Source organism: Podarcis tiliguerta, assembly GCF_965153285.1.
Source record: "Podarcis tiliguerta genome assembly, chromosome: 3".
Classification (NCBI taxonomy): Eukaryota; Metazoa; Chordata; class Lepidosauria; order Squamata; family Lacertidae; genus Podarcis; species Podarcis tiliguerta.
Window position 1 is genome coordinate 6,089,191 of NC_139536.1, and position 26,534 is coordinate 6,115,724.

At 44.3% G+C, this 26,534-nt stretch overlaps 1 protein-coding gene across 2 annotated transcripts in view; it reads left to right on the forward strand.

Annotated features, from left to right (window-relative positions):
- The first annotated feature begins 2,248 nt into the window (after positions 1-2,248).
- Positions 2,249-26,534, forward strand: part of BLK (BLK proto-oncogene, Src family tyrosine kinase) — an 819,573-nt gene continuing 795,287 nt past the window's right edge. The window contains exons 1-8 of one of the 2 annotated variants that reach the window (XM_083432681.1): positions 2,249-2,387; positions 15,052-15,168; positions 15,790-15,838; positions 18,332-18,425; positions 19,549-19,647; positions 20,395-20,498; positions 24,050-24,196; positions 25,644-25,796. In XM_083432681.1, coding sequence (XP_083288807.1) covers positions 15,058-15,168; positions 15,790-15,838; positions 18,332-18,425; positions 19,549-19,647; positions 20,395-20,498; positions 24,050-24,196; positions 25,644-25,796 — 757 coding nt within the window. In that variant the 5' untranslated portion in view covers positions 2,249-2,387; positions 15,052-15,057. The remainder of the gene's footprint in view (positions 2,388-15,051; positions 15,169-15,789; positions 15,839-18,331; positions 18,426-19,548; positions 19,648-20,394; positions 20,499-24,049; positions 24,197-25,643; positions 25,797-26,534) is intronic. The other variant, XM_083432680.1, reaches the window with a different exon arrangement.

Below are 26,534 nucleotides of genomic sequence, written 5' to 3' on the forward strand. Positions count from 1 at the left end.
GAAGAAGCTTTGCCTACATGTGGCTGTTCCCAGCAAGGAAACATGTATGCGCAGTTAAACTGAAGAGGATTGAAAACACTGGTGAGCAGACAATTCGATCCTGAAGACTGTGGGGAGGGGGGGTCTGTTTCACCAGCATGATTTCGCATTGGAGAAGTTGATTCGAGCAAGATTATTTCCTCCGCTGTGACCCCTTCCCACCCCACAGCCGTATGCGTAAACAGGGTTTTGAAGACCCTAAACATGCATTGTTTTTGAAGACCCTAAACATACATTAGGGACCCGGGTGGTGCTGTGGGTTAAACCACAGAGCCTAGGACTTGCCAATCAGAAGGTCGGTGGTTCGAATCCCCGCGACGGGGTGAGCTCCCGTTGCTCGGTCCCTGCTCCTGCCAACCTAGCAGTTCGAAAGCACTTCAAAGTGCAAGTACATAAATAGGTACCGCTCCGGCAGGAAGGTAAACAGCGTTTCCGTGCGCTGCTCTGGTTCGCCAGAAGCGGCTTAGTCATGCGGGCCACATGACCCAGAAGCTGTACGCCGGCTCCCTCGGCCAGTAAAGTGAGATGAGCACCGCAACCCCAGAGTCGGCCACGACTGGACCTAATGGTCAGGGGTCCCTTTACCTTTTTAAACATACCGTATTTTTCGCTCTATAAGACGCATTTTCCCCCCTCCAAAAATTAAGGGGAAACGTGTGTGCGTCTTATGGAGCGAATGCAGGCTCCTTGGCTTCAGCGATAGGAACACAAAGCCTCTGAAGCGCAGAGGGAGCGCTCCCTCCGTGCTCCGGAGGCTTCACGTGCTTTCGCTGAAGCCAGGAGAGCGAGAGGGATGGGTGAGCACCGATCTCTCTTGCTCTCCTGGCTTTGCTTCACTGGACAGGCGCTGCACAGCTTTCCCTCTCTGCACAGCGCCCTTCAGCAAAGTGGGAGGAGAAATGGAAGGGGCTCCGTTTCTCTCTCTTTTTTTTTAAAAAAAAAAGATATTTATTAAGATTTTCAACATATTACAAAAATTAGAAAGAATAAAAAAGAATAAAAAGAAAAAGAAAATACAAAATAAAAACAGTTAAAAACAAATCAGTCTTTCCATATCTTATCTTTCCTTTACTTATTTCCCTGACCTCCTCACACCTCCCTTTCTTGCATTCCAGTTCAATTGGTTAATTCAGCAAATCCTTTCCCTCTTTAATTTTATCTTAATCTTATATCTTAATGTATTATAGCTTTAAATTTTCACCTGTTAACAATCCATTTTTACATATTCCTTGACATTGCTGCTAAAAAATCCCACTTAACTTCAATCCAGCATCATTCTAACATTCATTAATTTTACAGTGTTTCTGTAAATAGTCTTTAAATTTCTTCCAATCTTCTTCCACTGACTCTTCTCCCTGGTCTCGGATTCTGCCGGTCATTTCTGCCAATTCCATATAGTCCATCACCTTCATCTGCCATTCTTCCAGAGTGGGTAATTCTTGTGTCTTCCAATACTTCGCGATAAGTATTCTTGCTGCTGTTGTAGCATACATAAAGAAAGTTCTATCCTTCTTTAACACCAATTGGCCAACCATGCCCAGGAGAAATGCCTCTGGTTTCTTCAGAAAGGTATATTTAAATACCTTTTTCATTTCATTATAAATCATCTCCCAGAAAGCCTTAATCCTTGGGCTCCGTTTCTCCTGCCACTTCGCTGAAGGGGCGCTGAGCAAAGAGGGGGAGATTTTTTTTTTCTTGTTCTCCCCCTCTAAAACAAGGTGCGTCCTATGGTCGGGTGCATCCCATAGAGCGAAAAATTCGGTACATTGGACCTACCCCAAAATTGAATCAGTGCCAGATCCGGTCAGGTGTTCAACACAGGTTGTGTGGTGGGGGCGATTCAGGGCCCAAGATGGCGTCAACGGCTGGTTCAAGCAAGTGAGCCTGACCTCAGGACCAGATCCGGCCATCTATGAATGAAGATGTGGCCACGTCCGGGAGGGAAGTAGCAGGTCGAAAATAGAATTTGGCCCGTAAACCTGAAAGTAGCGTGTCATAGCCCACTGAGGCTTCGTGGGGAAGCTGCGTTTTTCCACTGAAGTGGCCACAAGTCTAACATTAGCTCAGAGCGAGCAGCGTGTCTGAGTTATTGGCCCCAGGACTCCAGAGAGCAGCAGCCCCTCTTGAGCGCTTTGTTCTGATGTTGTCAGCAGGAAACCACTAACAGAAGTCAACTGACAAAGCCGAGATACCTTATTAGAGCGTTTCTGTATATGTGCGAGTTTAGAACATTAACCCTTCTCATTTAGAAGAGCCTAGCAGGGAGAACACCTTTTCTTTTGGGTAGTTCTGGAAGAGTTCTGAAATTTCATGGGATATGCTCTGAGACTGTCGCGAGGAAGACCAAGGTGAGCGGCTAAACTTAATACAGAGTCAATAGCATCGTCTTTTCATAAAAGCCCTGCTGGAGTCAAGAGTCAGCTCCAGTTTCAGATGCAATGAGAAGCCCCCATTGTCAGTCTTTCCCTCAGTTTGCCATCTTTAGAATGGGAATAATTGCGACAGCCAACACGGGCACAAGACGTCCAGGGGGAAATAGCTTCCTAGAGCCCAGCCTTCCTGTTTCTCAATATGGTTTGCGATTTTCATCACAGGGTGATGCTTTTCATTTTCTCTTGTTCACACTTTGTTCCTACTTTTATTTGGCCTTTGAGTATATTATCGCAATATTAAAGTGGAATATTTCCCCCACTGCTTGCAGAATGCTCACGGTGTGAAGAATGCCTTGCCTACAGGGGCAACTTCTCTCATTCATATATAACATTAATATGCAATAGTAAGCAAAGTGAATGCTGAATTTGAATGAAAATTGTATACAGAAAAGGTGATAATGTAAAGAGGGGAGAGAGCAGATCAGGAAAACGCGTATTGGTAGAGAAATGAATTAAAAGGAGACACCTCATCTGCTAATTTATCATTTCAACACTGGATAATAATAATAATAATAATAATAATAATAATAATAGGCCACCTATCTGGGTTGCCACAGCCAATTCTTTTGATAATTATTATATATAGCTTTCCTGCTACAGTTGTCTTTTATCTGCACATTGGTTTCCCAAAGGTTTTTCCCCCCAGCCTGTCTGTTACTGCTAGAGCTATTTTGCTTTGCTTAAAACAACATAGCATGATTTACAACTAGTGTTTTGAAAATAATAGGTTTATTATTCCTACTACTAGTACTACTTCTAAAAATGGTGGGTAGCTATGAAGACCTTGACTTGTGTATCTGAGAAAGACTGAAATTTAAAAATACATTTCTATTCGGTAGTATACTAATTGTGGATTTTGTTTCTGGGTTGGGTCTCTTTTAGCCACAGGCCACCAGACAAGACACATAAAATCACATTGCCTGTGTGATGTGTAGTTTACTTGGCGTGAGAATAAAAGCGAGACTGGCTTTCAGCAGGCAGCTTCCTCTTAAACTGACGTTGATGAATTAACTTGTCTATCAAATTTGTCTTGGCATATCCATGTTGAAGTTTTGTGATATATTTTAGCACCAGATCCACAAGAGGTTGATTTGCTGTTGTTGTTTTTAGCAGGGAGATGACTTAATAATCCCATGTCTGGATTATTTCTCGGTTTATCTAGTGCTGCTTTCATCCATTATGAGATCAGAAGACAATTCACACGTTCATCTGAGCAGGATTAATGGAAGGGAGAGTAGAATTGCCCCGTGTGACTCCATCACCAATCTTCACATGTCCCCACACTCATCAGTTTAAGAGCAATATTTCCCACACATGTTCCACACATGTTCCTTCTATGTTGTTGAGCATACTGGACAGAGCCATCGATATCTGCCCAGCTTGGTTGCTCTGTCCCCAAAAGGAATCACGATCAACCTGGAGCGACTAAAACCTCCAATTCCTTCAAGTCGCTAGTCCCCAGGGTTTTCTGATCTGGATCTAACCTATCACAGAGGGTCTACAGAGGAGCGTCTCCACCTCCATTGTTCCACCCGGACACTGAGGTCCAGCGCCGAGGGCCTTCTGGCGGTTCCCTCGCTGCGAGAAGGCAAGTTACAGGGAACCAGGCAGAGGGCCTTCTCAGTGGTGGCACCTGCCCTGCGAAACGCCCTCCCACCAGATGTCAAAGAGAATAATAACTACCAAACTTTTAGTAGACATCTGAAGGCAGCCCTGTTTAGGGAAGCTTTTAATGTTTAATAGGTTATTGTATTTTAGTGTTTTGTTGGAAGCCGCCCAGAGTGGCTGGGGAAACCCAGCCAGATGGGCGGGGTATAAATAAATAAATTATTATTATTACTACAGTTCTATGATCCTCTTGGAAAGCTGGCTTCCTGCAAGATCTGCCACAGGGTGTGTGCATGGGATTCTCCACGATTTCCCCTTCCCCCTTTGCTGTTTCCTCACTTGCCTAAGGCTTAATATTGAACTAAGGAACGCATGCTGGGGCTAAACCACCTCAAACATCGGGTGCAAGAGATGCTCACACGACTGGCAGGCATAGGCAAACTTGGCCCTCCAGATGTTTTGGGACTACAACTCCCATCATCCCTAGCTAACAGGACCAGTGGTTAGGGATGATGGGAATTGTAGTCTCAAAACATCTGGAGGGCCGAGTTTGCCTATGCCTGACTGAACGCATCACATGTCATTTACACGCTAAGATGAAATGTAAAACTTGTTACTCAAGCCGGCCGTTCATATCGAGTTCTGCTCCTTTTCATTCTCTTTTCGCTGTTGGTTTTTAATCCTGCGCTTTTAAGTATACTCTCAATTCATTCTTTGATGCAGCACTTTCTTTTTCTAAAATAATGTTTAGGGGTACTCTCATTTTGACTGAAGAAAATCACCGTTTTGTAGTTCAAATCGGGATATTTAAATACAGTAAATGGACAAAAGTACAAAGATTCACAAAACGTCCCCCCAGAAAAAAGCACTGTTTGGATAGATGACTCTTTGGGGTTTTTTTTACTAATAGAAGGGCATAAAAAAGCAAGTTTTATGAATTTTTACGAAAGAAAACAACAAGCACTCACCCGCTCCATTATTATTTTTAATACCTATTCACTGATTACTACATAAAATGTCTCAAAGCAAATTACAGTAGTAAACACCCACAGTTACAAAAGTCTAAAATAGTATCAAAAGCCCAATACTGCATTGCTTTTAAGAACTCTGGAACATTGGAACTCCCTGCCTATTGATATAAAGCAGGCGCCTTCATTGTATTCTTTTCGGCACCTGCCAGAAACGTCTTCCCAGTAACTGGAAATTCAAGCCAGTTACCTGCCACCTGGAGCGGACAGGTAAACCGGGAGTCTTTAAGTCAGAACCTGGTGGTCTGGCAACTCTGACTCCCAGGTGGTACCTGAGATCATGGCAAGAAGGTTGTTTCCCATGGTCCTTTGCTTTAGTCAAACTCATCTTTGTTTCATTCCTGAAAACAAAATGGAGGCTAACAGCAAAAGCCTTATGATTTTATCTTTCTATCTGTTGCATACCCTCCAACATTTCTCTGGTGAAAATAGGGATGTCGTATTCCATCGTCATCATAATTTTCTTATTTGTACCCTCCCCAGACACTCTGGGTGGCTTCCAACACATATAAAAACATATATGCTTTTCAAATTGATAGATTTCACTAGTTTTACTATCATTTTAACATGTCAAAACTTGACTTCCTTCCCCCTCTTTCTGCGGTTCCTTAAATTTATTTATTTATTTATTTTAATTTTTATTGGAAATTTTATTTAGAACATAACATAAACCCCCCACCCCCAATACAGAAATAAAATAAGCATAACATAAGTTTATTTTTAATACCTTCTGCATATCCAAATAAACTTAATTTGCCCATTTATTCATCTACTTTAAACATCTACATACTTATAAAGATGCAGGTTATTACAATAATCCTGCCAATGTTCTTCTCTGTTTACAATTTATCTGTAAACATTCAATAAACCATTTCTATTGTTTTATACAAAGTTTCTTATACTTTCGGTAAGTTTCAACATTTCTGCACGTTCGATATATAAAAACATAGTAAAACATTAAACGTTAAAAATCTTCCCTACACAGGGCTGCCTTCAGATGTCTTCTAAAGGTTGTATGGTGACTTATTTCCTTGGCTCGGGGGTTGCATAACTCCATACCCTCCAACATTTCTCTACTAAGGCCAGGGCCTTTTCAGTACTGGCCCCGACTTGGTGAAACGCTCTGTCACAAGAGACTAGGGCCCTGCGGGACTTGACATCTTTCCGCAGGGCCTGCAAGACAGAGCTGTTCCGCCTGGCCTTTGGTTTGGACTCAGTCTGACCCTTATGTTTCCCTCCCCTTATGGTTTTAATCTATGAGCTACTTTTAAAATGAGGCTGCATTTTTTTCCTGTTATGTTTTTACTATAATTTTACTGGTGTTGGCCACCCTGAGCCTGGCTCTGGCCGGGGAGGATGGGGTATAAATAAAATTTACCATTATTATTATTATTATTATTATTATTATTATTATTATTATTAACAGGGACATCCTAAGGAAAAATGGGGTATTCTGTATGGCTGATTCACCGGAGCATTGAACATGGACACTCTGTAGTTCTTAAAACGCTAAATCTGTTAGACCCTCTCCCGATTCTTACTCCTAAGATTCCCCAACCTACTACACTGCTGATCACCTATCTTAAGACAACTTTAAACGTTTCGGGGGGTTTTAAGTTTGTGCCGGTATAAAAGTTTCAGCAGAACATTTTCTATGCTAAAATAGCAGCGTTCTCCCCCAGACTTTTGCAGTTTGGCAAAAGCTCGCTTTGGAAGAAAGGTCAGCCTTTGAGAAGAGTGTTGCAAACAAGCAGTCTGGTGAAAACCACATTTATTCTGCACAGCGTTTGCTGCTGCTTCTGTTGTTTACTGCCGGTAGCTGCAAAGCCACAGACATCTTCTGCGGGTGCCAGCGGAAGCAAATTGCAGCCCAAAGAGAACTAATGTCCATTTGGCCAGTGGCAGGCGTGATAGAATCATAGAGTTGGAAGAGACCACAAGGGCCATCGAGTCCAACCCCCTGCCAAGCAGGAAACACCATCAGAGCACTCCTGACATATGGTTGTCAAGCCTCTGCTTCAAGACCTCCAAAGAAGGAGACTCCACCACACTCCTTGGCAGCAAATTCCACTGTCGAACAGCTCTTACTGTCAGGAAGTTCTTCCTAATGTTTAGGTGGAATCTTCTTTCTTGTAGTTTGGATCCATTGCTCCGTGTCCGCTTCTCTGGAGCAGCAGAAAACAACCTTTCTCCCTCCTCTATGTGACATCCTTTTATATATTTGAACATGGCTATCATATCACCCCTTAACCTCCTCTTCTCCAGGCTAAACGTGCCCAGCTCCCTTAGCCATTCCTCATAAGGCATCGTTTCCAGGCCTTTGACCACGTGATGTGGGGCTTTGGATTAAAAAAACAACAGAGATTATTCAAGTTCTTTTCTTTCGTTGTGGATTGTTGTTAGGAGACGCCTGTTCCACCCCAGAACTATAATTCCCAGAGTGGTTTAGTACCAATACCTCTTCCCAGGCAACTCTGGGAAATGTAGCTCTGTTAGGGGAATGTAGGGATCTCCAGTAACAAACTCCAGTTCCCAGAATTCTTTGGGGAAAGCCATGGGTGCTTAAAGTGGTAGCATAGTGCTTTACATATACAGCATACCCTCCAACATTCCTCCAATGAATATAGAGACGTCCTGTTATTGCTATTTTATTTTATTTTATTATTTATACCCCACCCATCTGGGCGGCTTGCAACATATATAAAAACACAATAAGACATTTGTAAACTTCCCTATACAGGACTGCATTCAGATGTCTTCTAAAGCTTGTACAGTGATACCTCGTGATAAATACGATTCAGGCTGAGCGTGTTCGGGTTGCGCTCCGCGGCGACCCGGAAGTAACGGAGCGCGTTACTTCCGGGTTTCGCCGCTCACGCATGAGCAGACGGTCAAAATGACGTCACGCGCATGTGTGGAAGCAGTGAAACACAACCCACGCACATGCAGACATGCTGTCGCGTCTTACGTTATGTTCAGGATGCGAACGGGGCTCCGGAATGGATCCTGTTCGCATCCCGAGGTACCACTGTATAGTTGCTTATCTCCTTGGATCGGGGGGGGGGGTCGGGTCACATAACTCCATACCCTTCAACATTTCTCTAATGAAAATAGGGACATCCTAAGGAAAAGCAAAAGGGATGCGGGTGGCACCGTGGGTTAAACCACAGAGCCTAGGACTTGCTGATCAGAAGGTTGGCGGTTCGAATCCCCATGGCGGGGTGAGCTCCCGTTGCTCGGTCCCTGCTCCTGCCAACCTAGCAGTTCGAAAGCACGTCAAAGTGCAAGTAGATAAATAGGTACCGCTCCGGCGGAAAGGTAAACGGCGTTTCCGTGCACTGCTCTTGTTCTCCAGAAGAAGCTTAGTCCTGCTGGCCACATGACCCGGAAGCTGTACGCCGGCTCCCTCGGCCAATAAAGTGAGATGAGCACCGCAACCCCAGAGTCAGCCACGACTGGACCTAATGGTCAGGGGTCCCTTTACCTTTAAGGAAAAGCAGGACTTTCTGGGATCACATCAGAAACTGGGAAGGCTTCTGTAAATCTGGGGCTGTCCCTGGAAAATAGGGAGACTTGGCAGATCAGATAGAGTGTGAAATTGGCTAATGATGGTACAAAGCAAGGCTAATGAGGGGTGTGGCCTAAGAAGAGGAGGTGTGGCTTAGGAAAGTCCCGAGAGACAAACGAAGAATCCTGGTGGGGCTACTTTCAGCTCTCGGGCCTGAAGTCCCCCACCCCTGGTAATAATAATAATAATAATACCCCGCCCATCTGGCTGGCCTTCCCCAGCCACTCTGAGCAGCTTCCAACGAAATATTAAAATACTTTAAACTACTTCAAAATACTTCAAAAATGCGTCAAACATTAAAAGCTTCCCTAAACAGGTTGAACTCTTTCCCCCTGCACCATGAACATTTTTCCCTTCCCAAGCTACCAGCCAGGATGGAGGGGGTTTGCAGATCCTGCAGGAGATGTCCCCTGCTACTCTGAAGCCTGGAGACTGCTAAATGCAGTCAGGCGTTTTTATATCTTCTCTGGGTGGCCATGAAATCTCATGATCGTTGTAAAAAAGGTAAAGGTAAAGGTACCCCTGCCAGTACAGGCCAGTCTTGCCAGACTCTAGGGTTGTGCGCTCATCTCACTCAAGGAGGCCGGGAGCCAGCGCTGTCCGCAGACACTTCCGGGTCACGTGGCCAGCGTGACAAGCTGCATCTGGCGAGCCAGAGCTGCACACGGAAATGCCGTTTACCTTCCCGCTAGTAAGCGGTCCCTATTTATCTACTTGCACCCGGGGGTGCTTTCGAACTGCTAGGTTGGCAGGCGCTGGGACCGAGCGACGGGAGTGCACCCCGCCGCAGGGATTCGAACCGCCGACCTTTCGATCGGCAAGTCCTAGGCGCTGATGCTTTTACCCACAGCACCACCCGGGTCCAACAGCGCCACCCGGGTCGTTGTATGTTCAGCTAAATAAAAAAAATGATCGTTGTATGTTCAGCTAAATAAAAAAAAATTAAAAAATTAAAAATTCCTTCCAGTAGCACCTTAGAGACCAACTAAGTCTGTTATTGGTATGAGCTTTTGTGTGCATGCACACTTCTTCGGATACAGAACCAGCTATGTTGTGCTGCTGATTCAGCTGGAAGTCAGAGGAAGGCTCTTACTTTGCAATCTTCCTCAGGAAAGAGTGACGGCCACCCATTTCTCTGAAAAGAGGCCTGATAAGGGGCTTCTTATCACACAGGGTGTTTAATTCTGCGTTTTTAATCTCCTATAATATCATCCTTGCATGAGCTTCCCACAAATGAACATGCAAGGGGGCGCATTTCTAAAATGGACCGCATGGCCAAAAAAATAAAAAAGGAAGGCATGCACATTTGAAGAATAACATGTGCAAATTAATAGCAGTGCATGTTATCTGCGTGCATGGGCTAAAAGGCAACTGTGTGGTACTTGTTGCACTTGTTCTTTTTTTAGGAATGACCACTATCCAGAGAACATTTATATCAAAGGATGCTGTGCAAATAAATAATACTGAAGACAATGATATTAAACGACAACATGTTGAATGGTTTCTTTAAATGTAAAGGTTCATCATTGTTTCACCCGATGTGTATATCTTTAAGGGGCCAGAGCAAGGGCCAGAGCAAAATAACGAGATCCAGCTTTACAGCTGTGAAACATAGCAGGTGCTGCTGAGTTGCATTGATTAAGCTGTGTCAGGAATTGGGTGTAGTATATAAGGAGCTGCCTGCCAACCTAGCAGTTCGAAAGCACTCCAGGGTGCAAGTAGATAAATAGGGACCGCTACTAGCGGGAAGGTAAACAGCGTTTCTGTGTGCGGCTCTGGCTTGCCAGAGCAGCTTCGTCACGCTGGCCACGTGACCCGGAAGTGTCTCCGGAGAGCGCTGGCCCCCGGCCTCTTTGAGTGAGATGGTCGCACAACCCTAGAGTCTGTCAAGACTGGCCCGTACGGGCAGGGGTACCTTTACCTTTACCTTTATATAAGGAGCAGCACCTAGCTCTGCCATTCCTCTGGGGGATGGGTTGGTGGTTGGGTCGTGTTTGTTTGTTAATGTATTTAGTGTAAAAGGAGTTTTTGTTTTTCTTATTAAAACCTTGTTTAAGTTATTTTTGAGTCCCTTTTTAATGCATGGTCTCCCCAGCAAGCTCTCTGCAGCGCTACCATACTGCAAAAAGCCAACAATCAGCACATACTTTCTTTTCTGGTAGCCAAGTAAGATTGTCTTCAATGAACACGGTCTTAACAGTGAATCTGTAAGTGACTGTGGAGGCCAATTCTGGATCCACATGTCCTTCCACAGTGGGGACATAGACTTCCGAGTGGGAGTTGATCACGGTGAGAGTTTGCCAAACATGGACATTTCTCCCTTGCGTCCTGAGTTCGAGCATCTTCAAAGCCCATGACACCTTTGGTAAAGGCTGTTCTCCAACTGGAGCACTCGCAGGCCAGTGTTTCCCAGTTGTCGGTGTTTATACTACATTTTTAAAAAATTTGCCTTGAGAGAGTCTTTAAGCCTCTTTTGTTGGCCACCAGCATTACACTTTCCATTTTTAAGTTCGGAATAGAGTAGTTGCTTTGGAAGACGATCATCAGGCATCTGCACAACATGACCAGTCCAGTGAAGTTGATGCTGAAGAATCATTGCTTTGACACTGGTGATCTTTGCTTCTTCCAGTACACTGACATTAGTTCACCTGTCTTCCCAAGTGATGTGTACAATTTTTCAGAGACACCATTGATGGAATCTTTCGAGGAGTTGGAGATGGCATTCATAAGTGGTCCATGTTTCACAAGCGTACAGCAAAGTTGGTAGTACAATAGCTTTGTAAATAAGCATTTTGGTTTCCCTGCAAATGTCTTGGTTCTGGACACCCACTGACTTATAATTCATGTAGCTCCTCATAGCCTTTAACCAGACGAGGCAAATGATGGCAGGAATAGTAACATCTTGCAAGTCTTCCTCTTAGCTGTAGACAGGGAAACGACTTTCACTTTTTTTTTTGGTCGACCTTTCTAGGGCCACATGCCAAAGGGAGGCAAAGACAGATGGAAAAAAATTGAGTGGGGGAAACAGAGGTAAATTTGCCTTTTTGTTTCTTCTACGCACAACCGTCTCGATTCTCCACCTAGGCAAGCGAGGAATGTGATCCGAGTGCAAGGACATATTCCAGCCAGGCAAAAACATTCCAGGGTGGTGCAAAGCAGGAACAGCAAGGGGCATGGCCTGGTGAGAAGTGGGGGTGCCTGGGCAGGAGGCGTGGACTGTGAGGAGGAGGCGTGGCCAGGGCACCAGATAGGGATCTCAAGGTCCACATTTGGTTCCTGGGTCTAATGTTCCCCAAAGACCTAGAGTTTTGGAGAAGGATCGTCTCACGGTCTTGAGGCCACCGCAGGAGAAGCCCCACGCCCATGGTATTTCCTTCTCAACAAAGAGTCGGTGGCATAGTGGTTAGTGTCGGACAAGGACCTGGGAGACACCAGGGTTAGAGTCCCTGCTCAGCCATAAAGCTTGTGGACCAGTCACTGCCTCTCCACCTAACCTACCTCACTGAGTTGTTGTAGGGATCAAATGAGGAGACATGGACCATGTACACCAACTTGAACTCTTTGGAGAAATAGGTGGAATAGAAATGCAATAAATGAATAATAAATGAATGATTACAGTTGCAGGAGCATTAGATTGTTCTGCTTCTCATCTGGTCACCCCATAGCCCTAAAATTAATTAATTAATTAATTAATTAATTAATTACTTGCTGCATATATATAAATAAAATTTTTTATTTGGTTTTACTTCTGGCGGTTCCCTCACTGCAAGAAGCAAAGCTACAGGGAACCAGGCAGAGGGCCTTCTCGGTGGTGGCGCCCGCCCTGTGGAACGCCCTCCCATCAGATGTCAAGGAAATAAACAACTATCTGACTTTTAGAAGACATCTGAAGGCAGCCCCTTTTAGGGAAGTTTTTAATGCGTGACATTTTAATGTATTTTTAATCTTTTTTGGAAGCTGCCCAGAGTGGCTGGGGAAACCCAGCCAGATGGGCGGGGTACAAATAATATATATATAATAATAATATTATTATTATATATAATATTATATTATTATTATTATTATTATTATTATTATTATTATACAAAATTATGGGGGGATTCAAATACATACCCATATTCTGATATTCCTCCGAATCTCAGGACCTCCCCATACCCCCTCCCTGGAGTCCCATTTTAAACATTAAAACTGCATCTACTTCCATAATCTAATTAGTACATCAACCCATATTTTCCATAGGAATTGTTACACTACAAGTGAAATCAAAATCCTGCCAAGGTTTCCATCTGCTTACAGTGGTCTTTTAAGTAACATAAATTTTCCCCCATTCTTTTGTAAAGTTTTTGTCCTTTTGGTTCCTGAGCTTCCCAGTCAGCTTTGCCATTTTGGCATAGTCTATCAGCTTGGTTTGCCGTTCTTCTCTGGTAGGGACTTTGCCTTCTTTCCATCTCTGGGCTAGGAGCATCAGAGCGGCTGTTGTTGTTGTTGTTTAGTTGTTTAGTCCAACTCTTCGTGACCCCATGGACCAGAGCACGCCAGGCACCCCTGTCTTCCACTGCTTCCTGCAGCTTGGTCAAACTCATGCTGGTAGCTTCGAGAACACTGTCCCACCATCTCATCCTCTGTCATCCCCTTCTCCTTGTGCCCTCCATCTTTCCCAACATCAGGGTCTTTTTCCAGGGAGTCTTCTCTTCTCATGAGGTGGCCAAAGGATTGGAGCCTCAGCTTCAGGATCTGTCCTTCCAGTGAGCACTCAGGGCTGATTTCCTTCAGAATGGAGAGGTTTGATCTTCTTGCAGTCCATGGGACTCTCAAGAGTCTCCTCCAGCAGCCTACCTCCAGGTTAAACAAGCATTTTGTTCAGACTTAAAAATAGGGACCAGAGCACACCAGAGCAGCTGTTAAGGCAATAATAATAGTATGTCATGTGACTAGGGAAGTGGGGCAGGATTCCTGGCGGGACAGAATGTAGAAACACAGAGTGGTAGAGTTGGAAGATACCCCAAAGGGTCATCTAAGTCAAACCCGCTGCAAACCCTACAGGACTGCCTCCCCTGGTATGTCCTATTATGTACTGAAGTTCTCACCCTGGGCCAGCAGGGGGATACTGCAGATAGTTTTCACTCAGGTCCACATATGCAAATAAGGGATTGAAAGTGACGTTCAGTGATTGGATAGTTACAGAAAATGTTGCATTGTAGTGGAGCTCTATATAAGCAGGCTGGCTGAACCCTTCAGTTCAGTTCTGTTCTGGCCTGTGAATAAACAAGAGCTGTTTGAAGAATCGCTGTGTCGTCTGATATGTTCACCCACAACTTAACATGTCCCATGGAGGTCTTCAAACAAAAACATCCTGGAGGTCCCGGGCCACAGGGAGGTTAGGCTGGCCTCAACCAGAGCCAGGGCTTTTTCGGCTGTGGCTCCGATCTGGTGGAATGCTCTCTCAGAAGAGACTAGGGCCCTGCGGGACTTAACAACTTTCCGCAGGGCCTGCAAGACAGAGCTGTTCCACCAGGCCTTTGGCTAGGGCACAGTCTGACCCCCTCCTTTGGTAATTCTTCACAGAACTCTAGCCCAATGGTTGCCATTAATTTGATTTTGAATTGATTTTAGAATGAATTGATTTTAGAATGTATTTCAATTAATTTTCTTTTTTTTCTTTTTCTTTTTTTCCTCTCCCCCCCCCCTTCCTTTGCCATCTGTTTTAGTTCTTTATACTCCATTGTTTCATGATTATATTTAGGTTTTGCTTGTTTACAGTTAGACGCTGGATTGTTGTTCTCCTGCTATTTAGGTGGTTTTTCTTCCCTGAATGTATGTTATATGGTAGTTTTGTTTAGCTGTGGAATGTTTTGTGGTTTATTTTCTAATTTAATTAATTGGTTAGTCTAATATTATCATAGTAGGTAAATAAATAATGTGAGAGTTTCATATTATTTGTATTTGTATTCATATTATTATACTATATTATTCTGTGGCAATCCTCACAGAACTCTAGCCCAATGGTTGCCATTAATTTGATTTGAACCGATTTTATAATGAATTGATTTTAGAACGCTGGGTTACTTTTTTTGTTGTTAGCCGCTCTGAGCCCGGCTTCGGCTGGGGAGGGCGGGATATAAATACAAATTATTATTATTATTATTATTATTATTATTGATTGTGATTTTATATAAACTGTGTTATTTTTACTGTTGTTAGCTGCTCTGAGCCCAGCTTCGGCTTGGGAGGGCGGGATATAAATAAATTATTATTATTATTATTATTATTATTAAAGCAGGACTCATTCTGGCATTGAGCATAAACAGCAGTCCTCCATGGAGTCGTCCTTTTCCAGCTGATCACCCGGAAGCAACCTTGTTTGTGTTCCCTCCAGCGCAGGATGGGAGCATGTGGTAGCAAGAAGACCGGCCGCAAGGAGAGACGCAATTCCATATACAAGCAGAAGCCTCTGCCATCTCCGAGAAAGAAAAACCCTCCACCGCCACCGCCGGTAAGAATTCGAATCCAAGACTGGGCTTTGCCTCAAAGGGCTGGAATTCTGCCTCCTGAAGAAGAAGAAGAAGAAGACCATGCCCATCTGACTGGGTTTCCCCAGCCACTCTGGGCAGCTTCCAACATACATAAAAAGATAATAAAACATTAGACATTAAAAAGAAAACTTCCCTGTACAGGGCTGCCTTCAGATGTCTTCTAAAGGTTGTATAGTTACCTATTTCCTTGGCTTCAGGAGTCACATAACTCCATACCCTCCAACATTTCCCCCATGAAATAGAAATGTCCTAAGGACAAGTGTGACATTCTCAGATCAAACCAGAAATTGGGACAGCTTCTGTAAATCCCAGTATACCTGAAGGGGCGTCTCCACCCCCCTCATTCAGTCTGGACACTGAGGTCCAGCGCCAAGGGCCTTCTGGCGGTTCCCTCACTGCGAGAAGCAAAGCTACAGGGAACCAGGCAGAGGGCCTTCTCGGTGGTGGCGCCCGCCCTGTGGAACACCCCCCCCATCCGATGTCAAGGAAATAAACAAATTGGAGAAAAGAAAAGAGGGGCGAGGGGGGCAAGGGGAAACTATTGCAGTGAAGTAATGTTTGGTTTCTGTAACTTTCCAAAGGTCAAGGCAAAGAACTTCACCATTCCTGCCAACCGGTCTTCTGACAGCGGTAAGAAGATGAACCTTGGTTTTTCCTTGACGTTTTGCAAAGCTTTCTCTTGCTGTTTTCTCAACACCAGGGAGCTATTGTGACGAGCCATTGGGATGAAGGCTTGCTTTATTTCCAGCTCTGAGCTCTCCGTAAGCCTGCAAAATAGAGCTGTGCATTTCCTTTCCAGCTGCAAACATGCAATTCAGCACTACAATTACCATTCTGCTGTTGAGACTTATGATCTGTGTGTGTGGTTTGGGAGCTGTACGGTCAGGGGAAAAACAATGCTGTCCAGGGTTGTAAAGACTGCGGAGAGAATAATTGGGTGCACTCTCCCTAAAAAGGTAAAGGGACCCCTGACCATTAGGTCCATTCGTGACCGACTCTGGAGTTGCGGCGCTCACCTCGCTTTATTGGCCGAGGGAGCCGGCGTACAGCTTCCGGGTCATGTGGCAGCATGACTAAGCCGCTTCTGGGGAACCAGAGCAGCACACGGAAACGCCGTTTAAATTCCCACCGGAGCGGTACCTATTTATCTACTTGCACTGGCATGCTTTCCAACTGCTAGGTGGGCAGGAGCTGGGACTGAACAATGGGAGCTCACCCCGTCTCGGGGACTCGAACCGCCGACCTTCTGATCGGCAAGCCCTAGGCTCTGTGGTTTAACCCACAGCGCCACCCTCACTCTCCCTAACTTGGATCAAATCTACGCTTCCAGGTGCCATAAGAAAGCTGCAGAGATAGTGCAGGATAGTGCATACCCCAAAAATGATCTCTTTCAGCTTCTGCCTTCTGGAAGAAGGTACAGCGTTATAAAGACTAGGACTAGCCACCTGAGAAACAGTTTCTATTCAAATGCAATTTTGGTTTTAAACGCAGTGTAAGGTAGTCTCTATGGAAGTATATTGTTTTTAATTATGGGGTATCAGAGGTTTTAGGGGGCTAACCAGGCTGGGATAGTTGGCTTGTTGGTTTCTGAATGTCTGTTGCAGATTTCCAATTTCGTCGTTCTGTATGGGACAATGACAGTAAAGATTATCGTATCGTATTATATCATATTGTATCGTAGTGGAAATCCAGCATGCAAGTATTTACTTAGAGCAGCCGCCCCCCAGCCGAAGCTCTTGGCTTACAAAATGAGCTCCTGGCCTTTTCTTGGCACGACTCCACCGATAAATGCAAACTGGGGTATTCACTGGACTCGGCCCTCACAAAACCATGCATTGTTCCTGAGTCTCACACGTGACCTTGCAAAGGGGGAAGGTTGCCAGTGGCTTTCTTCGAAAAGGTCAGGCCGAGCGAGATTTAAAACTCTCTGTCTCACACTTGGCTATATTTAGAAGGTCTTTGGCTCGCGCCATGAAAGGTATTCTCCCTTTCACAGGACGGGTGTTGGCGTATGTACTGAAGACCTGCCTGAATGTATTCAAGCTGCTCACATTAGTGTTTAAGGTGTCAAGGAGATAAAGAACCACACAGATTTTAGAAGACATCTGAAGGCAGCCCTGTATAGGGAAGTTTTTAATGTGTGATGTCAAAAAAACAAAGAACTCACTGTGTTTTTATATTTTGTCTCACTGGGGCAAGCCAGCCAGATGGGAGGGGTAAAATTGTTGTTGTTGTTGACAGGCCTCAAATATCTGAGAGAGCTACTCTTTCCCTCCACACCTACAAAATATTTCAAGAAGCCTGTCCATTTACATAATTTAATTACTTGTTTTTAAATTTTGCTGACTTTATCTGTGCGCCATTGATGTCTAATGTTTTACAGTTTCTTATGTGCTGTAAGCCGCCCAGAGTGCCTGGGGAAACCCAACCAGATAGGCAGGGTACAAATAACAACAGCAGCAACAACAACAACAACAACAACAACAATAATATATTTATACCCCGCCCTCCCCGGCCAGAGCTGGGCTCAGGGCGGCTAACACCAGTAAAATTACAGTAAAAACATAAGGGGGGGGGCAATTTAAAATGCAGCCTCATTTTAAAGGTAGCCCATAGTTCAAGCCGTAAGGGGAGGGAAACGTAAGGGTCAGACTGAGTCCAAACCAAAGGCCAGGCGGAACAGTTCTGTCTTGCAGGCCCTGCAGAAAGATGTCACGTCCCGCAGGGCCCTAGTCTCTTGTGACATAGCGTTCCACCAAGTCGGGGCCAGTACTGAAAAGGCCCTGGCCCTACTTGAGACCAATCTAACAACCTTGCAGCTTGGGACCTCCAAAGTGTTGTCATTTGTGGACCTTAATGTCCTCCGAGCTGCATACCAGGAGAGGCGGTCCCATAGGTACAGTAACAGGCTAAATAAGGGTTGGTTCAGGAATACTGTAACCATATAAGTGAACAGGAAGGTATTAACTAAAGGTACAGAAGCTGCATTAAACTTAAATCCAGGCTCTTCTCTACCATTGCTGAACAAGGAGTGGGGATGGTTGACCCTATTCCATGTAGTTGATACTTCTAGCTTCTAGGTCTTGGGCTCAGTTAATACTTTTGCTTTTTTTCACAATACAGATAAGCACATTGTCATAGCACAGTACCATTTCACTACGCTGAGTGACCGCGATCTGCCATTGACCGTAGGAGAGAAGTTTGAAGTCCTTTGCAGGTGAGTGATCTTTTGCATGTTTCAAACAGTTCAGTCATGCTCTGGTTTGCCTTTTGCTATAAATGTACAGTCATTCCTCAGGTTACAGATGCTTTGGGTTGCGTGATTTCGGGTTGCGCACAGCGCCGAACCCAGAAGAACTGGAACGGGTTACTTCCAGGTTTCAGTGCTTGGGCATGCACAGAAGCACTAAATCGCACTTTGCGCATGCACAGAAGCGCTAAATCCTACTCATGTAAAAAAATCTGGGCCCATTTGCCTATTGTGATACAGTTTTACAATCCACATGAGTATTCATATACAAACATACCTACATACATACAGGATGCCGGTGGTGCTGTGGTCCAAACCACTGAGCCTCTTGGGCTTGCCAATCGGAAGGTCGGCAGTTTGAATCCCCACGACAGGCTGAGCTCCCGTTGCTCTGTCCCAGCTTCTGCCAACCTAGCAGTTCAAAAGCATACCAGCATGAGTGGATAAATAGGTACCGCTGCAGCGGGAAAGTAAATGGCATTTCCGTGCGCTCTGGTTTCCATCACGGTGTACCGTTGCGCAAGAAGCGGTTTAGTCCTGCTGGCCACATGACCTGGAAAGCTGTCTGTGGATAAACACTGGATCCCTCGGCCTGAAGTAAGATGAGCACCACACCCCATAGTCGCCTTTGACTGGACTTAAAGGACTCCTGGACTTAACTGTCCAGGAGTCCTTTAACTTTTATTTTATTTTATTTTTTTACATACATGAATATAGAGAGAGATAGCACAACAGCTCAGGACCACAATATCTCAAGGCCCGCCTCTTTCCATATGAATTGGGAGGCATCATCCAGATTGATCCCCCAAATTTGTAATAATACTGTTTGTTTCTAGTCTTCTTTCTGGTGTATTGGCAAAAAAGTGCATTTATTCATAAAAATTATATTAGGGAAAATTGCTTGTGAAGCCTCACTGTGTTGTTCTTCTTGTTGTTGTTGTTTTAACTGGTGTGGAAATGTGGGGGACTCAACTGACGACTGGAAAAGGAGAGAACCAGAGAGAAACCAAAAGAGATGAGCCCATCCCTAGTAAAATCACTGCTTCTTTCCATGTGCATTGTTTATTTATACGGTGCTTTATTTTCACAGCGACGGGGACTGGTGGCTAGCAAAATCTCTTACCACGGGGCACAAAGGCTACATACCCAGCAATTTTGTGGCCCGTGTAAACAGCCTGGAAGAAGAAAAGTAAGGAGACCTCTTTGGGTTTGGGGGCATAGAATCTGTCATCTATCATTACCAACTTGGGGGACCCCAACTGATATTTTGAGACATGTTAAGATCCGCAGTGAAAAGTTTGCTATCATCAAGGCCAGAGTTTTGCTTTGGTTTTTTTAAAAAAATTGTGGCCCGATTTGGTATGTCATGGGCTTCCAATTCCTTGTTCCTCTACATATTATCTGCCTCCCTATGCAAGTTAGTCCTCTAAGGATGCATACACACGGTACATTTAAACCCCCAAGAATCCCAGGAAATGTAGCTTCTTTTGGGTGCTGGGAACTGAAGTTCAGTGATCTGTAAACTACAGTTCCCATGATTCTTTGGGGAAGCCATGTGCTTTAGATGTATGGTGTGTTTACAGCCTAACTCAGTTTTTATGTACCTCTGTTGTCTTCTGACTTCCAGTCTTTCCCTTAAAAAAACAAAAACGGTGAGCCTTATGGTACCATAGATGTTAAAATCTCATGTTCTACCAATTGAGCTAAAAATGGTGATCAATTGCTCTGCCTGCAAAAAAAAAAGGTAATTAGGAATTAAAACCCTACCACTAATCTCCCACCCCAGAACAGGAACTGAATCATTAAAGGCTGATTCAGGAATGCCATAGGAACAGGAAATTTCTAACTAAAGGGACAAAAGCTGGACCTTCATTTCTTAGTGGTGATTTCTGCTCTTGCTGTTGTTTAATAATGATAATAAATCTCCCTTTCTCAGGTGGTTTTTTAAAGGCCTGAGCAGAAAAGAAACCGAACGCCTCTTGCTAGCACCTGGCAATGTGATGGGGTCATTTCTGATCAGGGAAAGCGAAACTAATCCAGGTAAGAATCTGGGAATGCATTTTGCAGAATGACAACGGAAAAGTTCTCTTGCTGTTCCAGCAATATCAGAAACACCATTAATATACTGGAGTATTTGGAAAATAAACCAGCTGCTTTGATGCTGGTGGATGCAGAAAAAGCATTTGACAATGTCTCGTGGAGTTTTATGAAAGTGCAAATAAACCTCATGGGACTCGTTCCGTTTCTGCATCTCTTGCATGTTTTGACTTTTCCTCATAGAGGAGTCGCCCCATTCCCTTGATCGTTCTGCTTGCCCTTTACTGAAACTTTTGCAGCTCCACAACATCCTTTCTGGTTTGGAGGTGACCCCAAATTCTAGCAGGCCACCCTTTGCCCTTAGTGACAAATTTTGAGTTGCATTCAGTTAGCAGACAGCTGCATATTTGAACAGAACCAGATCAGAGTAGGCAGAAATCTCATGACTTTTCCCATGGCTTCTGGTGCTAGATGGTTTTTGCAATCACAATTGAAAGGTAACCCAAGGGTCATCTAGTCCAACCCCCTGCAAATGCAGGAATTTCAACAGGTGACTTGTTAACATGGAACCACGTGCAACGCATGTCATATGGTTGTGTTTTTTTAAAAAAAGAAATAGAAAAAAAGCTTTATTAGGTTTTACAATTTTATATTCAACACAATCATCGTAAACAGAATAAAAAATTCATAAATCCATTTTCCCCCACCTCCCTTCCATTGACTTTCCCCATCCTCCTCTTCTGGTTCTTTAAGCATTTATTACTTCTGCTTAATTTATTTACCTTGATTTTAAAATCTTTCAACTAAATATTCTTATATTCTTATTATTTTTATACCGTATCTTCCCAAATTACATCTTACATTTTTTTATTTCCCCAATTACTGCTCCTTGACTTATACACTTTTTTCCTTAATTGTAAGTGTTTACTCAAACCCTGCTAGTGAGTCTACTTCTTTACAATATTTCTGTAAGTACATCATAAACAGTTCCCAGTCTTTTTTGAAATCTTTATTGTCCTTGTCTGTGAGTTTTCCCGTAAGCTTCGCCATTTCGGCATAGTCCATAAATTTTGCTTGCCATTCTTCTTCTTCTTTTTTTTCCCAATGCAAAATCATAACAAAAATTACAAACATTGAATCCAAAATAATACTATACAAACAAACAAAACGGAACATACAAAAAAAAGCAGAAAAGAAAAAAGAAATAAAAGGGAACAAAACTAAACTAAACAAAAATGAAAAAGCACACATTTGCAGGGGGGGGGAAACCATATCATTACGTACATTTACACATATTAACTTCCTTCCTTTGTTCTAAGACCTCAAAAGATTTATTCTTACTATATTGTTGTGTCTGGTTAGATTACTTCCATCTTTGTCCCCCCCCCCCTTTTTTTTTACACCATTTTTTTCTCCTTTAATCCTGTAAAGCATCATTCATTACATACCAATATACTTACAATGTTTTTTCAAATACTCTTTAGCACAACCCCATTCTTTTAATAATTTCTGTTCCGATTGTCCCCTTATGAATGCTGTGAGTCTTGCCAGATTTATGTATTCACAAAATTTAATTTGCCAATCTTTCACTGTTGGAATTTTCCTCCCTTTCCATTCTTCTTTCGTTGGTATCTTGTCGACCTTCCATTTTGGGGCTAGTAAAATCCTAGCCTCTGTTGTAGCATACATGAATAACACACACATTTCATATGGTTAATTGGCTGGTGGCAAGCATGGGGCTCACATGACCCTCCAGAGATTCATAGAATCATCAAATTGTAGAGTTGGCAGGGGACCTAAAGGGTCATCCAGTCCAACCCCCTACAAGGCAGGGATCAAAGATGAAGAATCGCTGACAGGCGGCCCTCCAAACTCTGCTTTAAAAGCTCCACTGAAGGAGAGTCCACCACCTTCTGAAAGAGTCTGTTCCATAACTTAGCATTTCTTACCATCAGAAGGTTCTTCCTGTTCACGAGCTAACAAGGACTCGCTCACAAATTTATTGACAGCTGCACAAATTATTATCGCCAGGAAGCAGAAGGGGCAAGCAGAATATAAAATGGAAGGGTGGTATAAAGAGGGGTAAAGGTAGGTCCAGTCATGGCCGACTCTGGGTTTGCAGCGCTCATCTTGCTTTATTGGCCAAGGGAGCCGGCGTACAGCTTCCGGGTCATGTGGCCAGCATGACTAAGCCGCTTCTGGCTAACCAGAGCAGCGCCCGGAAACACCGTTTACCTTCCCGCTGGAGCGGTACCTATTTATCTACTTGCACTTTGACGTGCTTTCGAACTGCTAGGTTGGCAGGAGCAGGGACCGAGCAACGGGAGCTCACCCTGTGGCAGGGATTCGAACCGCCGACCTTCTGATCAGCAAGTCCTAGGCTCTGTGGTTTAACCCACAGCGCCGCCCGCTTCCCTGTTCACAGGCTAACAAGGACTTGCTCACAAATTTACTGACAGCTGCAAGAATTATTATCACCAGGAAGTGGAAGGGGCAAGCAGAATATAAAATGGAAGGATGGTATAAAGAGGGGTGGGATATAGCTATTAATGGTAAATTAATCAATGTGCCATTAAGGTCAGACAGGGAGTGTGCAGGAGAAATGATTTTTGAGGAGATATGCGAGAGCATTTGTAGAGTTTGTACTGTTAAAACGGAAAAGGGGTCAAACCAATTTTGGGAGGTTGGACCATTACAATGGAATTGTCTCAGTTGTGGAGTGCACATGTTTATTCTTATTTATTTATTTATTTATTTATTTATGATTATTGCTTTAATTAAAAATACAGTGGTGCCTCACAAGACGAAAAGAATCCGTTCCGCGAGTCTCTTCGTCTTGCGGTTTTTTTTCATCTTGCGAAGCAAGCCCATTAGCGGATTAGCACTATTAGCGCTATTAGCAGTTTAGCGGCTATTAGCGGCTATTAAAGGCTTAAGGGATTAGCGGATTAGCTGCTAAAAGGCTATTAGCGGCTATTAAAGGCTTAAGGGATTAGCGGATTAGCTGCTAAAAGGCTATTAGCGGCTTAGATCAGCTGATAAGCGGCTTAGATCAGATGTTCAGCGGCTTAGCGAACAGCTGTTAAGCGGCTTAGGGGCTTGGGGAAAAGGCTGGGAGGGGGGAAAAAACCCCAGGAATCGCAAGACATTTTCGTCTTGCGCAGCAAGCCCATAGCAAATTCGTTTTGCGAAGCACCTCCAAAACGGAAAACCCTTTCGTCTAGCGGGTTTTCCGTCTTGCGAGGCATTCGTCTTGCGGGGCACCACTGTAAATAAAATGGATGGGGGGGGGGTTCTTCCTAATATTTAGTTGGAATTTCCTTTCTTAATCAATTTGAATCCATTGGTTTGGGTCCTGCCCACTGGAGCAGTAGGAAACAAGCAGTTCCTGGAGTACAGCTCTTATTGTCCCCACATTGGCTGGGGCTGGTGCGAGTTCGAATCCAGGACCGCCAGAAAAACGCATTGCGAAACGATGTTCCTGCCGACAGAAATGTTTAGAAACACATTCCTGCAACAACAGATGATACCTATTTTTGTGTCTCCTTTTCCAGGTGCCTTTTCCCTTTCCATCAGGGACTACACATCTCAAGGGGATGTCATCAAACATTATCAAATCCGCTCTCTGGACCATGGGGGATATTACATCTGCCCAAGGACCACATTCCCTACGCTGCAGGACCTTGTCAAACATTATTCTTGTAAGTTGCCCTTAATTTGGGATGGGAGAGGAATTTGATTTGGTTCACAGAGAAAGTCAGAGGAGGGCAACCAAAATGGTCAAAGGCCTGGAAACGATGCCTTATGAGGAACGGCTAAGGGAGCTGGGCATGTTTAGCCTGGAGAAGAGGAGGTTAAGGGGTGATATGATAGCCATGTTCAAATATATAAAAGGATGTCACATAGAGGAGGGAGAAAGGTTGTTTTCTGCTGCTCCAGAGAAGCAGACACGAAGCAATGGATCCAAACTACAAGAAGATTCCACCTAAACATTAGGAAGAACTTCCTGACAGTAAGAGCTGTTCGACAGTGGAATTTGCTGCCAAGGAGTGTGGTGGAGTCTCCTTCTTTGGAGGTCTTTAAGCAGAGGCTTGACAACCATATGTCAGGAGTGCTCTGATGGTGTTTCCTGCTTGGCAGGGGGTTGGACTCGATGGCCCTTGTGGTCTCTTCCAACTCTATGATTCTATGATTCAAGTGTACCTAATTCACTGTTTCGGAATCAATGTGAGAACCAAAACATACCCATCCTTTGAAATTCGTACACATGCAAATTTTGCAACGCAGTTCTCCAACCAAGTGTGCCTTTGAAAAATGAATATATTCATGAAAACAGCACGCAAACATGGGGAAATGTGTACATTGGTCAAAACTGCATACAGACATGTCTTTATTAGGAGAAACCTGAACTAGAGTGCTGATGAATTTTAATAAGGATTTTTTTTAAAAAGATCTGCAAAGTGCTGCAGGAACATTGAGAACTGAAGATTTGACCACTAAAGGAGGACAAATTTCAAACTAATTGGCATGCTATATGCAGAGTAATAAGACTATATCATATTCCCTATTTGTCTTTTCATTTCCCCCCCTTATGTTCTCTCCCTCCCTCATCTTTCACCTTTCTCTCTACTTTTTCTTTTTCTCATTTTGTATCAACACTGAACTGTGGACAAACATTTTGAACTTTGGCCATTTCCAGACAGCACTCTCTATTGAGCATCCTTCCTGATTTGTTTTCCTGGGGAGTTTAGGTGACTTTGCATCAACTCAAAAATCAACGCACAGTGTCCACCGACGCATTTTTCTCCATTAAAGTTCCTTATCCCAAAAAGTCTGATGTTTTGAAGAAGCAAGTCTGTTGTACCAGAGCAGCAAACCATCTTTCCCTGTTCTTCCTAAATTTAGAGGGATCTCACTGAATCACACCCGAAAATAGCAGGTGTTCTAAGTGAGGAAAGTGGGGCTAAACACTGTAATATCTGGAGATGGGAAGACGGGGAGGGAAGTGGGGAGATTGTACTCAGTACCTGTTGTAAAAAAATAAAACTGAAAGAAACTATGTAGGAGGAGGAAGAGGGTTACTATGACCATCTTCTGCCCTGACCTGATCTCAGACCTTTTCCTTCTGCTTCCGGTGCCCCTGCACAGCTTACGAAGATGGCTTGTGTCAGCTGCTACGACAGCCGTGCATCTCTCTGGTTCCACAAAGGCCATGGACCACCGACGAATGGGAGATTCCCCGGGAAACGCTGAAACTTGTCAAGAAGCTGGGAGCAGGCCAGTTTGGAGAGGTTTGGATGGGTAAGCTGAGACTCATATAACACCAGTCCTGAAAGACTTACCGTATTTTTCGCTCCATAAGACGCACTTTTCCCCTCCTAAAAAGTAAGGGGAAATGTGTGTGTGTCTTATGGAGCGAATGCAGGTAGGAGGCTCTGCTCAGTGCTCCCTTTAAAGAGCTGCGTGGAGCATGTGTTGGGGGCTCTTGGTGTGCATGGAGCTCTTGGGGGCTTTTCCCCGAGGAGGGAGAAGGGTAGCCCATCAGTTCCTTCTCCCTCCTCGGGGAAAAGCCCCCAAGAGCCGCACACATGCTCCATGCAGCTCTTTAAAGGGAGCGCGGCTCTTGGGGGCTTTTCCAGGAGGTGAGGGAAGGGACTGAAGGGCTACCCTCTGTCCCTTCCCACACCTCCCGGAAAAGCCAGCAAGAGCCGCTGCCAAGCTCTGCTCAGCGCTCCCTTGTAAGGGCTCCCTACCTCATCCCGCTTTGCTGGGAAGCCAGCAGAAGAGGCGCTGTGCAGCTATCGCTCTTGCTCTGCTGGCTTCTCAGCGAAGCGGGAAGAGAGGTGAAAGGGTTTAAAGCAAGAAAAGCAAGAGCCGCTTACATGCTCTGTGCAGAATATTTTTTTCCTTGCTTTCCCCCTCTAAGAACTAGGTGCGTCTTATAGTCAGGTGTGACTTATGGAACGAAAAATATGGTACATTGGCTCCCAGTACATTTCCGAGCACAATTCAAAGTGTTGGTGCTGACCTTGAAAGCCC